Source organism: Myxocyprinus asiaticus, chromosome 37 (assembly GCF_019703515.2).
Source record: "Myxocyprinus asiaticus isolate MX2 ecotype Aquarium Trade chromosome 37, UBuf_Myxa_2, whole genome shotgun sequence".
Taxonomy (NCBI): domain Eukaryota; kingdom Metazoa; phylum Chordata; class Actinopteri; order Cypriniformes; family Catostomidae; genus Myxocyprinus; species Myxocyprinus asiaticus.
This window is the reverse complement of record NC_059380.1, coordinates 25,784,871-25,800,217: the sequence shown is the minus strand read 5'-3', so window position 1 is coordinate 25,800,217 and position 15,347 is coordinate 25,784,871. Positions and strand designations below refer to the sequence as shown.

General features: G+C 37.1%; 1 protein-coding gene across 2 annotated transcripts in view; it reads right to left on the bottom strand.

Annotated features, from left to right (window-relative positions):
• The window catches only part of LOC127428168 (isoleucine--tRNA ligase, cytoplasmic-like), a 165,134-nt gene extending 153,352 nt beyond the window's left edge, over positions 1 to 11,782 (bottom strand). For both annotated transcript variants that reach the window (XM_051676316.1, XM_051676317.1), the window contains exons 1-7: positions 11,658 to 11,782; positions 10,925 to 11,048; positions 10,397 to 10,553; positions 6,947 to 7,066; positions 6,483 to 6,565; positions 2,200 to 2,317; positions 1,023 to 1,170 (exon numbers count right to left, since the gene is read on the bottom strand). In XM_051676316.1, coding sequence (XP_051532276.1) covers positions 1,023 to 1,170; positions 2,200 to 2,317; positions 6,483 to 6,565; positions 6,947 to 7,066; positions 10,397 to 10,553; positions 10,925 to 11,048; positions 11,658 to 11,748 — 841 coding nt within the window. In that variant the 5' untranslated portion in view covers positions 11,749 to 11,782. The remainder of the gene's footprint in view (positions 1 to 1,022; positions 1,171 to 2,199; positions 2,318 to 6,482; positions 6,566 to 6,946; positions 7,067 to 10,396; positions 10,554 to 10,924; positions 11,049 to 11,657) is intronic.
• Positions 11,783 to 15,347: the final 3,565 nt, after the last annotated feature.

Below are 15,347 nucleotides of genomic sequence, written 5' to 3'. Positions count from 1 at the left end.
GAGTAAATGATGAGAGTATTTACATTTTGGGGTGAACTATCCCTTTAATATGGGCACTAAAATAAACGTGCTGCTCACGTGCTGCAGACACAGGGGGTGTGAAAAAGGCCTTAGGGTCAGAGAGACTTTCTTTTTGTGGAAGAAACCTTGACTAATACTATAGGTGGACATCTAAAGGTACAGAAAGTAAAACAAAATTTTTTAAAAAAGCATAGAAAAAAGCCAATTTAGTATAATATTCTTTATAACAAAAACAGGGAGTTTATTTTTTTGACATATAACTGCCCAAATATACTTCAATCATGACAAAATTTGAGAATACTATCTGCCCCAATCAACAACAACAGATGACGCACTTAAGAAATATCACACAAGCAAGAGTGCGATATGGCCCTTCATCAGCACTGCTGTGATTCGGCCGCAGGCTGAGTGTTGTAGGTAATCACAGCAGTGCTGATTTAGGGCCTCTTGCTTGTGTGATATTGCTTAAGTGCGTCATCTGTTGTTGTTGATTGGGGCAGATAGCATGACTGGAGTGTGATATTGCTTATATACAACAGTTCAATGAACAAGTACATTTAAAAAAATTAGGAAAAACTGAGTACGGTCACAAAAAATACATTTGTGCGTGGAACAACTTATTTGTAACTAACTATTTGTGCCACGGATCAGAACCTGCCATTGCTAGTTTAAACCAATTGATGCATCCAGCCTCTGTTAGTAATTCAAAAATGTCACTTTAGAACTAGTATCACGACTTGGGCTGTTTCTAACAAGTTACTGGAGAGACAAGAGTGTGTGTGTGTGTGTGTGTGTGTGTGTGTGTGTGTGTGTGAGTGAGAGAGAGAGAGAGAGAGAGAAAGAGAGAGAAAGAGTGAGATACAGAGCGTGTGCGATCACTTGCGACTGATGCCACTCCCAAGCAGAGATGCTGTAGTGTGTTAGTCAGCATTCTGAAGATAATGTCATTTTGGACAAATGCATCCAATTTTCTCTGTGGAGAAAATCGTCCTGGCACTAACCTTTGACCTTTACATAGATGAAGTCTGGGTTGACACACAGGGCCAGGTTGCTGGGCAGAGTCCATGGAGTGGTGGTCCATGCAATGAAACTCACATTCTCATCCTCCAACAGAGGGAAGTTCACAATCACTGATGGGTCCTGCACATCCTGTAGAATACATTACAACATTTCATCAATGGCCCTGTTTACACCCAGTTTAAACTTTGCAGGTTACGTGTGGCTTTAAGAGAAATAACCGTCCAATCTGAAAATTTGAACATCCCCACCCCCTCAATCTGATCAGTGTGTCTGGCTGTGTTTTAACTGGAACTGATCATGACTCCGTAGGGCACTTCGAAAGGTGCACAATCCATGCTGTAGTGTCGTTCCAAACAGATTTTCCAATAAGAATCACTTAAAAATGTAGTTTTAAATTACCGTTATCACCTTTCAGCCATCTGAAGCTCTCCCAGTGGAGGATAATTGTCTTTGAAGGGAATAGGGCACAGGGATGATCACTGCTGAATGGGATGTGCCAATGCTGGAATTGGATGCAAGGAAACTTTTCATCATAAGATTAATGCAGCCGTTTTTCTGAGGTTTCTTGGGATGTACAACGCGAGTGAGTGTTCTTTATTCTTTATGTTTAGTGTATCGTGATTTAAAACATGGATACACTTCATAATTTTACTCGCTTGTTTCTCATTCATCTGCATTGACGGTTGGCTCGAGCCTCATCGTTAGCAAATACCATGATGCGTTGTGTTTGTTTGTAGCCTGGTTTTGTAGAAACAGATCAGTTTGGTCCTCAAGTGGAAAAGTGGTCAGACTTCTGCAGATCGCTTCCCAGGCTGAACACCGGCTCTGCCATGAGAAGCAGCAGGTGTAGGTGTGTTGGAGTGTGTTGCTTGCCGGGTCTGCGATGTAAACTAAAGCCTATTGGCTGTTTTTCAAAAAGGCACGGGCTGTTCATCATGTCCCGCCCTAACTTCATGTTTCAGTAGGAAATACATCAACAGGCTAAAGAAAACTGAATTTTTCAAGGCACTTCATGGGGACTTCACATTCATCATGTAAATCAGCAGACAGATCACATTAGCAGCGGCTCTCCCTAAATATATGTGCCATAAAAGTGGAGCTGAATAAAAAGTATAACTTTTCTGTTAAAAATGCAATGAACTTGCATCATGTCATGACCTTGTAGTTCTGATGGGCCTCAAAGTTGGAGAGAGGCGTGTTGCAGGCGGTGGAGAACGGCATGACCTTCACCCCTCTGTAGACCAGACCTTTATCATACAACTGCCTAAACACCCACCTGAAACACATAACATAATAATAATACATCCCTTTACATAACATTTGCTCAGATCAATTACTGCAACACTCTGCGGACACATTGGAGAAAGAATCACCATTAGCCAGTATTTTTTCCCCTTAACCAGACATTTGACATCACATGTAAGTGTAATGCAACTGACAACTGGAAAAAATATATTAAGCTAAACGTACCTGTCTGAATTACTCTTTCAGCTATTCTGCTATAATCAATTATATCTTCACGTGTATGTAAAAGCGTGTATTTTATTTTATTTGTTTTCACATTTTAGCTTTTTTTTTTTATTTACAAATTCCAACTATTAATATGTCACTAAATTGCACATACAGTATAATAATGCTCTGTTTGCTACACATTACCACAAAATATTCACAAACATTAAAACATTACAAATTAAAACAGGATTCCACATGCAACATTTAAGTGTTTGTACTATGTATGTAAAGTACAGTACAGTATGTAAAAACTGTAGTGTGTCTTACTGTCTGAATGTGATCTGCACGATTTACCTCCATAGGCATCGGAAATAAACATTTACAATGACAGCAAAACACATTTTCTTGCTTGCTTGTGTCGAACAAATTGGCACAAACAAATTAATCAGCATCTTGCAGCTCATTTATGGTACAACAGACTTCTGTATGGGACATTTTAATGATTCAAACTTAATTTTTATCTATAATTACATAAAAATAATTATATATAACTTATATATATATATATATATATATATATATATATTTTTTTTTTTTTTTTTTTTTTTATAATAGTCTGATAGAGAGACCCAAGTGAGAATTTGGGGAGAGAACAAAGAGATTACAAGTGTTCGTCTAGAGGTCATGCTTAACCCTAAAAAGGTTTTTGTGTTACAAACATTTAAGAGGCTGGGGAGAGGAGCAATGAGTGTGTCGGTCAAATATTTTTTTTAAATATTGAAAAAGGGGGGTCCGTGCAAATACAGAGGACATGCAACTTTCTATATGTCTGGCATCAACTCACAATTTTTATCTAAAAGTGAAAAGGCATAATTTATTTTAGTTGTAAAAATTATAACTAAAACAGTTATAAAAAAATATATAAAAAAGCAATCCTTTAGAAAAAAACATGGAAATGTATTGTGGGTCCTAATGTGTTGAAAGACAGCAATGAATTAATTTTCAGGGGTACCTTTATATGCTTGACCTTTTTACAGTTAAGAAGTTCTTGTGTTATCAATGTCAAAGTATGCGTTTTAAATGTAACATTACAAATACTAAGCATTACAATATTTACAGAAGGATACAACCAGCTTTATCGAAAATGTACAATGCAGTCCATCAGGTGATGGAGAATTATTATAATTTTGAAGCACAACCTCCAGCTGGCACATTATTCGTTTTTTTTTTTCTTTCTTTCTTTCTATTTTGTAACATAGTAGCACTTAGGCATGACTGCAGAGGGTGTTTAAAATTCTGCAGCGCCATGGAGCACAACTTGCATAGTTTTGCATTAAAGGAATAGTTCACCCAAAAATGTAAATTCGCCAAAAAAAAAAAGAAGAATGTGTAAGTGAAAGTGGAGACTTACAGTAGTAAAAAAAAAAAAAAAGGACTTAAATATTGATCTGTTTCTCATACAAACCTATTATATCGCTTTAGAAGACATGTAATAAACCACTGGCGTCGTATGCACTACTTTTTTTGCTGCCTTGATATGCTTTTTGCAGCTTCAAAGTTCTGGCCACCATTCACACGCATTGTGTGGACCTACAGAGCTGAGATATTCTTCTAAAAATCTTCATTTGTGTTCTGAAGAAAGTCATACACATCTGGGATGGCACGAGGGCGAGTAAATGATGCGAGAATTTTCATTTCTGGATGAACTACTCCTTTAAATTTGACCCAAATCATTATCAAAGGACATAGATTATTTACTCTAGTCATCACTGGATGATATACTGCGTATATGTATCTTTCATGTAGCCTACACAATGTATTTTCGGTGACAAGTATGTCTTTTTTGTGGTTTGACAGCTTGAACGAAACCTATTCAACGCTACAGTTGAAGTCAGAAGTTTACATGCACTTAGGTTAAAGTCATTAAAGCTCATTTTTTAACCACTCCACAGATTTCATAATAGCAAACTATAGTTTTGGCAAGTCGTTTAGGACATCTACTTTGTGCATGACATGAGTAATTTTCCAACATTTGTTTACAGACAGATTGTTTCACTTTTAAGTGACTATATCACATTTCCAGTGGGTCAGACGTTTACATACACTAAGTTAACTGTGCCTTTAAGCAGCTTGGAAAATTCCAGAAAAGGATGTCAAGCCTTTAGACAATTAACTTCTGATAGGAGGTGTACTGAATTGGAGGTGTACCTGTGGATGTATTTTAAGGCCTACCTTCAAACTCAGTGCCTCTTTGTTTGACATCATAGGAAAATAAAAAATAAAAATTAGCCAAGACCTCAGAAAAAAAAAATTGTGGACCTCCAAAAGTCTGGTTCATCCTTGGGAGCAATTTCCAAATGCCTGAAGGTACCATGTACATCTGTATAAACAATAGTACGCAAGTATAAACACCATGGGACCACGCAGCCATCATACCGCTCAGGAAGGAGATGCATTCTGTCTCCTAGAGATGAATGTAGTTTAGTGTGAAAAGTGCAAATAAATCCCAGAACAACAGCAAAGGTCCTTGTGAAGATGCTGGAGAATACAGATAGACAAGTATCTATATCCACAGTAAAACGAGTCCTATATCGACATAACCTGAAAGGGTACTCAGCAAGAAAGAAGCCACTGCTCCAGAAAACGCCATAAAAAAGCCAGACTACAGTTTGCAAGTGCACATGGGGACAAAGATCTTACTTTTTGGAGAAATTTCCTCAGGTCTAATGAAAAAAAAACTGGGGTGGCAGCATCATGTTGTGGGGGTGCTTTGCTGCAGGAGGGACTGGTGCAAAATAGATGGCATCATGAGGAAGGAAAATTATGTGGATATATTGAAGCAACATATCAAGACATCAGCCAGGAAGTTAAAGCTCTGTTGCAAATAGGTCTTCCAAATGAACAATGACACCAAGCATATCTCCAAAGTTGTGGCAAAATGGCTTAAGGACAACAAAGTCAAGGTATTGGAGTGGCCATCACAAAGCCCTGACCTCAGTCCGATAGAAAATTTGTGGGCAGAACTGAAAAAGTTTGTGCGAGCAAAGACGCCTGCAAACCTGACTCAGTTACACCAGTTCTGTCTGGAGGAATGGGCCAAAATTCCAGCAACTTATTGTGAAGCTTGTGGAAGGCTACCCAAAATGTTTGACTTAAGTTAAACAATTTAAAGGCAATGATACCAAATACTAACAAGGTGTATGTAAACTTCTTACCCACTGGGAATGTGATGAAAGAAATAAAAGCTGAAATAAATCATTCTCTCCACTATTATTCTGACATTTCACATTCTTAAAATAAAGTAGTGATCCTAACTGACCTAAGACAGGGAATGTTTTCTATGATTAAATGTCAGGAATTGTGAAAAACTTATTTTAAATGTATTTGGCTAAGGTGTATGTAAATTTCTGACTTCAACTTTACATACAGAGACATTGCATAATTTACGTCGTCATTACTAATTGTTACACCAGTTTCATACACTAACTTGCAAACTCATCAACGTCACTTTGTTCATTCTTTAAATACAATACCTTTGTAACTTTTGTGTGTATGGTGACTAGATTCAAATCTTTGGACTGCCACCTGCACCGCATGGACGAGTCCTGTGTGATAACCTGTGCCTTTGTCCTACCCACGACAAGGCACTTCTTGTCCGGTGCAACCGACTTCAGTATTAAGTCCAGTAAATGTCATATCACCCCCTTGTGGTCTCCCAAAGCTATTACGCCAGACTACATTAAACAGAAGGCCAACTGACAGTGAATTGGAAAGCACAAAAATTAGGCTTCTAATTTAAATGTCGGCTAATGTTAATTTATCGATGCCTCAAAAACATATCGAGAATATAATGTGCTGAACAACAATCGCTATATCAATATTCTAAGACATTCCTACTGAGAATTTCTGCCTCTTTTCAAGTTCAAATCCACATACTCCTAAATGTTACAGTGATATATCAGAACTGAACATGTTGGCAGAAATCTTACCATACAGTCTCCATGAACCAGGGGTACAGGGTCTTATAGTCATTCCTGAAGTCAATCCAGCGTCCCATTCTCCTCACTGACATCTGGTATGAAAAAATACATAATTATACATTGACAGTGCTTGAACTATACACACAAGTTTAATCAGAAACAAAAAGTATTACCGGCACCAAACAGAACTGCAAAAATAATCACTGTTTTCAAATAGATAGACCCATCCCAAACTCACACCATTGTCCTTTTTGGAGCTTGAAAATTTTGGACCCCATTGACTTGCATTGTTTGGACAACAAAAACATCATATATCCTTTAAAAAAATCTTTGTTTGAGTTCCGCAGAAGACAGAAAGTCATACAACATTGAGACGGCTTGAGGATGAGTAAATGATAAGAGAATTCTTGTTTTGAGTGAAATACTCCTTTAAGTGAGTGTCACATACACATACACAGCTATGACACATGTACCTCCCACTCGCCGGCATATCTCATGACAATACTCCGGCACTGTTTATTGTACTCTGCTATTCCCATCTTGGCAACATCTTCAGGTCCTTTGATGTTCAAAGACTTATCAATCTCATATTCCTGAAAGACATAAACAGTAAAGGGTGTTTTACATGGCACACTGAAACCATGAATACCTAGTTCATTTTCAAATGGAGAGAGAGGGCAGAACAGAGTTGGCACTGAAAGCGGCACTACTTGTCAAACTTACATACAAGAATCTTGTCGCTTTGTCATGCATGACTACTTAGGACTCAAAAAGTCCAAGATATAAACATAAATTATGTTCTCACAGCTGCAACGCGTCACTGGCCAAACAAAAGAGATTTTATTCATAACCAAATTGAACATAATTAACTTTTCTGCCATCACTAAACAACATGGAGAATTTAATGCTGCTAATTTTCCTAATCTCTCCGAATCTAAAACATGTGTTTCCTCTAGAATGTGAGAATTAGGACTGGGTATAAATAAAGGTTTTCCGATGCATGGCTATCTTCATTTGAAAGATCCCGATATCAGTTTCTGCGTCCAAAAACAGATTTTTCACTCTATGTGGCAACCCTCTACAAAGTAAGTAAATCACTTACAAATGGGAACGGATTTCGCGCTTTGTGGGTAACAATGTCTGTGATGAAGCCACTGACTGGTAAATTTTCAAATTTCACTCACCAGTGTTTGATTAGTTCAGCAGCGAGATACTTTCACTGCATGTTGGGAGTAAAAATATGGTTTGACTCGTTCTCTGTGTGTCCAAAGACGAGATCCACGCAATCCATTTGTCATTGAATAATGTCTCTTTTCATACCCTTTCTGTTCTTTACAGTAAGTTGTTGATTAAGAACAAAAAACAAAAAATATTTCATTGTAATCACACATAGCCCGAATGCGCTAAAGAAACGCATCCTCTCTGGTTATTATGCGCTCACTGGCTAATGCCGGCAGTCTTAAAGAGACAGTACCAGTTTAGCGCGTGTTCTATATATCAATGTAAATACTTATAAATAGTACAAATTATGCATGCAAACTATAAAAATGTAACAAAAATATACAGTATGTAATATAATATATGGAAGACATTTATTGATGGAAAACACTATATTAAAAAAAAAACAACAAAAAAAAACCCAATAATAATAATAATAATAATAATCTAAAATGTGACTAATACAATGAAAAATGAATTTAAATATAATTTGTAAAATTAACAATTTAGAATTGTACCAGAAAAGGGTAACCTAGAAGGTCGCTTTATAATTAACAGCATTAGATGAGTGAGAATTTATTTCATATGTATCACAAGGAGGAGGGCGGACGCCCGGCCCCCAATCGGGCTAATCAGCCGAGGAGAGGGATAAGTGCAACGAGATGCAGCAGTTCGGGAGAGAGAGAGCTACAGGCAGCTGCCCTGTATGCTTTTATGTTTGTGTGTTTTTGTGTTTGAGTTTATTAAAACATTTGATGCTTCGTCCGGATCCCGCCTCCTCCTTTCCATTGAACCCTGTTACATTGGTGCCGAAAGCCGGGAAGGGGGAGGGATGCGCTGTCGTGGAGTCCTCGCAACTACCAGCCAACCCAGGAGCAGCCATGGCTGTCTGCCCGGGGACGGAGACATCAGTGCCGGCCGCCAAGGATCTGAGGCACGCTGCCGTTCCCCCCCCCCATAGAAAAAGAATAGAGAAAAAAAAAGAAAAGGTGGGGGGGGGGGGTGTTGGGGTAGGAACGTGACCGTCTGCCCGGGGTCGGAGGACCCATTACCGTCCACCGGGGGAGGAGCAAACTGTCGTCCACCAGAGGTTGGGGAGCAGACGACAGCGAACCAGGTATTTCCTCTCTCTCTCTCTCTCGCTGTCGCTCCACTTTGCCCTTTCCCTCTCCACTTTTTTTTTTTTGGTCTTTCCCTCCCCTCATCCCCCTCCCCAGCCCTAGAGAGGCAGGGCCGAAAGAGCAGTGCCACCCCCACCCCCGGTTCCCCGGCCTGAGGCAAAGGAGGGAGGAGTGTGACGAGGAGGAGGGCAGGGCCGGGCCGTGACTACGCACGCCCAGCCCCCAATCAGGCTAATCAGCCGAGGAGAAGGATAAGTGCGGCGAGATGCGGCAGTTCAAGAGAGAGCGATATGCAGCTGCCGTGTGTGTGTGTTTATGTTTGTGTCTTTTTGTTTCATTAAACATTATTTTGATGGTTCGTCCGATTCCCGCCTCCTCCTTTTGCATTGAACCTTGTTACAATATGTAAGCAAAATGGACATTGTAACCAAAATATACCCATAAGAATCGATATCAAAATCGAATTGAAAGCTTGTGAATCGGAACCAAATCGGAAAATCAGTATCAATACCCAGCCCTAGTGAGAAGTAACACATTTAATGGAGAAATTAATGCCATTTCACTTTTGCTAATTTTGTTAATTTTATTAGCTATCACGATACAATGTTTACAGTAATCGCCTCATTCAGAGATGCTTTTTTTTTTTTTTTTACAACAAATTGTCAGTAAAAGGAGGTGCTTTATCTTAAAAAATTTGTATCATATTAAGTCAAATTAAATATATTATGAGGGGAAAAAAATTTAAAACTACACCAGCAGCTTGATATAAAACTGACGTTTTGGACCAACTGTTAGTTTATAGTTAAACTTAAACTAAACATACATTTTACTAAAAACATTTATTTGATCATGTGTTAACATGATTTTAGTGTGGTAAAAATCGCTTACTAACTTTTTCTGTGTAAAGTTATAGCCCATTAATTTTACAAATTTGTTGCCATGACAACGTAACGCAAAAATTACGATTTCAACATTACAGCTCAAATAATACACATATTTTAAGAGACAAATTAATAAAATTATAAGCTCCACATTTCTGCCTTTAAACCCTCCAAAAATTGGCCACATTGTAAGTGCCTCACTGTAACCTCGATTTTTAAAGAAAAGGAGGGACGCATCGAAATACATTTTTGTGGTAATCAAAATTATGCCACAAATTCTATCGATTGAGCTTAACTTGTATTTAACCCAGAATACTCCTTTAAGGAATGTTCCATTTTTAGCAACAGGGGGAAACTTCATGTGGTAACAGGGTTGAATCCAAAATGCGGGACACAGCTAAAAATGACATTTGACATGGTCATTATTATTTTATTGTTTTAATACAATGAATTCAATATCAATTCAATAAACAATGGCATGATACAGACATTTGATGTGTTCAAAACTAGCTACGTTTCATGCTAGGTTAATTTTTGTTAGACAATAATTTATCTAACATATCTAATGGTTAACGCATTCCATATTCTATATGTGTAATCTCAGTAATGTATGCCTAAATTCACAATTCTTTGGTCAATCACTACATTTGTCCAACCTTTTTAGATTGCTGTACAATATTACGCAAATGCCAGAGGTTCTCACCACAGGCAGCCCATGGCAATCCCAGCCAAACCTCCGGTCCACATGGAAGCCGCTCTGATGGGCAAACCTGGTCACAATGTCCTTGATGGTTCCAGCTAGGATGTGACCATAGTGAGGCAGACCAGTGGCAAAGGGCGGGCCATCATAGAATGTGTACCTGAAAAACAAACATTTCTCTCATACATATTCTCTTTTGCTTTCTCTTTCTCAGAACAATGCCATGTCAACATTATCAGCATTCTTCTGTGTAAGAAACACTGCCATCGTTCATAGAATCAATTCTTCAAGAGGGAGGGACGAGTCTAAAGACACACCTCAAAGAAACATTCTCTGAGGGGAAGATTATTTTAAAACCATCGAGAAGCAAGCTTTTCATTGAATTGAGTACATACTTTGAAAGTATGGGAAGATACAGTTTGAATTTTCGCATTGAAAATAAATCAAACCTTTGACTCTAGACCCACAAAGCAACATTTGCACTATTGAGTGATACAGTAATCTTAAATATAATGATGACTGTAGTGTTACCTGGGCCGGTTCTTGGACTGCTTGAGACACTCTTGGAAACAGTCTTTCTCCTCCCAGAACTGTAGGACACGCTCTTCCTCTGTGGGGAAGTGGATGGACTCTGGTACTGCTTCAACCATTCTGACTAAAGACAATGGAGAAAGAGTAAAAAGTCCAATTGAAAAGTTAATTTCTTTGTATATGGTACACTCCACAAGATTGATCGATGTCAACGTGGCCTCATACTTTTGAACCTCACTGTATACAACAATAACACAACAGCATGGACTACTAATGAAACAAGAAGGTCTTGTTTGAAACTTGAAGGTCTTATCGCCATTACATTATTTTAAAATCTACAGTTCATTGAATGAAATTATAAGGAAACCATACTTTGTTATAATTAATCTGTCTGTGAGATTACAGTACTGTTAAACCACACACACATTTATTTGTCTTCTCTCTTAAACTTTGAAAGCATTAAACACTCATTAAAAGCAATGTTATCATTATAAATAATGTTCTTAAACAATTATGATCATAAACATTTCATACTGATCTATGCAGCTGTGCTATAGCTTTACATGATGAATACAGTGTGCAAGATTGAATCTATAATCTCTCATTACACATGTTTCTACATTTGCGGTTTGCATGATATGCTGATTTTGCACGAAACAGGTTATTTCCAATGGCAGAATAATCATGAGATTTCTTGTTATGATAACTAAGTAAAGTGTCAGATGAGACTTACATACGGATCCTAACCAGTGAGCTGAGGAGGAAATAATACAATTGAGCAACAGCGAGTGTGGAGTATACATAACACAAGCGTCACTTTTCATAATAAAAGCATCGTCATATGATTTAGCAAGCAAATCCATCCATGTAGAAGTTAGTTTCGACAGATTTATTCGCCTATTTATTATTACAGTGCTTGCACGGCAGCACTGTAATAATATTCCTAAAAAAAAAAAAAAAAAAAAAAAATTCTCCTCTCTACAATTTTTGCTATTAAAACTTATGTGTGTAACTTTTTCGGTGTTAAAATACTTTCTCCTCTCCCAGCCTAATATGCTGGCATAACTAAGAGTAAACTATTCGTAGGTTAATTTTCGCAAAAACCATAAATACTGTGTGTCTATAACGAATTCCCCCTTTTTTCCTTCTTTTTGTGTGGGTGTGTTTATTTATTTTATTTTATTTTTTTTTTGAGCAGCCCATCAAGCCTAAACAAAGTCTTTCTAGCAAGTCAGTCCACTGTCGGCATGCTCTCTGGAGGCTATTTCCAGTCATGCCAGTGTAGCTCCTATCTAACTGAATGGGGAAAGACCGAAATCTCTAAACGAGTTGGTAAAGAATACGATCAATGAACATATTTCAAATCAGCAATAACATGTAACAATACTGGAATAATAAATTGTGATTCTTTACCTCATATTACGCTAAAAAACGCAATTTTCTCGGCTTGTATAGCTAATGCGCATATTTTTCAGTTGATAGACTGGCTATGTCTGTATCTAAATGGTGATTGGCTCCTTTAACTGTAAGGCGGGACTTCCTTTCAACATCTGTTGACCGTTGGGAGCTCAGAGCTTCTTGTTTGGGCATTCCAATTTCACCAGTTCATTTTAACAGAAGTGCCCCATCGCTGCTATATATTCTCTGGCCTAAAACAACAACATCTGTTTGTTCGACCAATGGAAGACGGAGGGTGGTGGCGCTAGTGGGGCAGAAATTACACTTCAGCTTTAACTGAGCCGCTCCATGTACAAACTCCATTCAAACTTTGTTTTGGATTTATTATTATTATTATTATTATTATTAACTTTATTCTTTTAATACATTTTAAGATTAAAGTTTGAAAATTGACTTAAAGCAATATGCCATTCAAGGGAAGTCAGTTCACTCGGCGGCCATCTTTGGAACGCTACCGAACAGGCTGGGCACTTGAGTATTGAAAAATAAGCAGTAAAATCTGAAAACAATGGTATCTAAATTGTGCTTCTTTAGCTCAGATCCTGCAAAAAAACTGCAAGTAATTTTCAGGCTGGTTCAGCTAATGTTCATGCCAGAGATTATTTTTATAGTTGAGATAACTTCACTGTTCTATCATTGGAGAGTGTAACCGTAAACTAGCATGTTACGACAGTAAGTCACCGTTTGCGGATACCTTACAAATAAATGGGGAGAGCCGTAAACTGACACCAACCTGTCGTAAAATTGTCTGTGACTTCTCTTATAACACATACATTTATCGTAGTAAACTCTACACATAGTTCATTCCAAAAGGATTGTTTAGTGTAAAACGTTGAAGATTAGAAGAAAGGTGGTCAATTCATTAAGTGATGAGCTGTTTCCTCACAAAAGCAGTTTATTCAGCACACTGAGGCATCTTCTCCATAGACATACATTCATAAAGAACAGCCTTTTGTCTCCTGGACCGCCGCGTTACGCTATTTTAGGGGGCTTTCACACTGGGCACGTTTGCTGCGGTCCAATTCCGAGTGCGATTGTTCCCGGTGCCCCTGGCAGTTTTGGTCTGGTTTCACACTCACTCACTCACTTTTTTTATTAATTTTTTATTAACAACAAAAAAAGAGTGTTACAATTAGTAGAGTATACAAGAAAATACAACATACATGTAACAAACAGATGCACACTAGGGAGGCTTAATGTAGATTTACATAAAAATATTAAAACCTTTACAAATTTTCAAAGTTTTAACTGCTTTTGGCTTAATAGAAAATCGGACTGAGTCAATATAAAGTTCCATTTCTTTCTTGAATGATGTAAAACATTTTTTTATTATTATTATTATTATAGGAAAACATTTGTGAACATGGAATTTTGCCATTAAAAGAACAAAATGTATTATATAAATCTGACTGTGCTTGTCTCTACAATTCTCCAGAACACCAAATAATAAATGTTTTCAAAATAGTACAAATTGGCCATCAATGTTTTTTTGTGATAAAATCACAAATATTTTGCCAAAACGGTCTTACAAATGGGCAGTGCCAAAATAAATGAACCACAGTTTCGGGGCAACTGTCACAAAAAGTGCAATTAAAATCAATATCACCTTTAAATTTGACAAAGTAATGTTTCACTGGGTAAATTCTATGTATAATTTTGAATGATACCTCCTTAACTTTGTAATTAAATATCGATTAGGTATAAGCCAAAGCTTTTTCCACACAATATTGTCTGTCAGCCGATTCCAATATGAGTAAATATAAGGCAGAGACATATTGTTTCTTTGAAATAACGCTCTTACGGATCTGTTTTGTGAGTTAAGGGAAAAACTAATATTTCCTACATAAGAACTTACTATAGTAGGTGGGGACCATTGCTGAATGTTACTTCTTTTCTGATGTCTAAACAGCATACAGATTTCAGGAGATATTGCGCCAAAAACTTTTGCATAGTCCCCTGGTGTTACAGGAATTTTATACTGTGCCAAAAACTCATTGTAAGTGAAAAGAAAACCATTTAAATTAAATAACTGATCCATCAATATGATGCCATTATCAAACCAATGTTTCAGAAACAACGACTTGCGTTTATATAATATATCCCTATTGTTCCATATATAATACTTATGTGGTGAAAAGTTATGCTTGAAAATCAAGGTCCATGATAAAAAGGCCTGGCGATGAAATTCAGATAGTTTTACTGGTATTTTATCAATATTATAATTACAACTAAGAAAAAAATGTGTATTACCAATATTAGAAAGTATATGGGAGGGGATAAAGTTCCAAATGGAGTATGGATTTCTAACAATCTGACTAAACCAATTAACTTTAAATGTATTATTTAATGTTTCAAAATCCAAAACATTTAGGCCAACATTTTCATATGAATTCATTATAATTGTTTTCTTTATGTAATGTATTTTGTTTTTCCATATAAAGTCAAATAGTATTTTATCAATCTCTTTACATAATTTTTTTTTTTTAAGATGCAAGGTCATTGCTGTATAAGTCAGTCTACCCTCAGCCTTTGTAATTAAAACTCTGCCTCTTAAAGAAAGATCCCTCATAAGCCATTGATTTAGATTTCCTTTTAGTAAGGGAATACCATAACAAGATGCTTCAGAACATTCCTTGATGGCCATAAGCTCACATTTAGCCATATTTAAGTATACACCAGATGCCTTTGAAAATTCGCTGATTAATTCAGTAGCCAGGGCAGGAGTGGGATTCATATTCAGTGTCCAAGTCAGCCCACACCCAAAAGGGGGATTGGAGGAGAAGATGATAACAATAAAACAAGATCACAGCAAAAATATGCAATATATGTAATTACTTGAAAATTATTTAAGCTCTCCATGTCATTATACCACATACGGCATTCACTAAGATTTTCACTTTGTCATAAGACTTCATTGTATGTGTTGTAAAAATAAGTGAATGTTAAAGGGATATGTGATAATTTC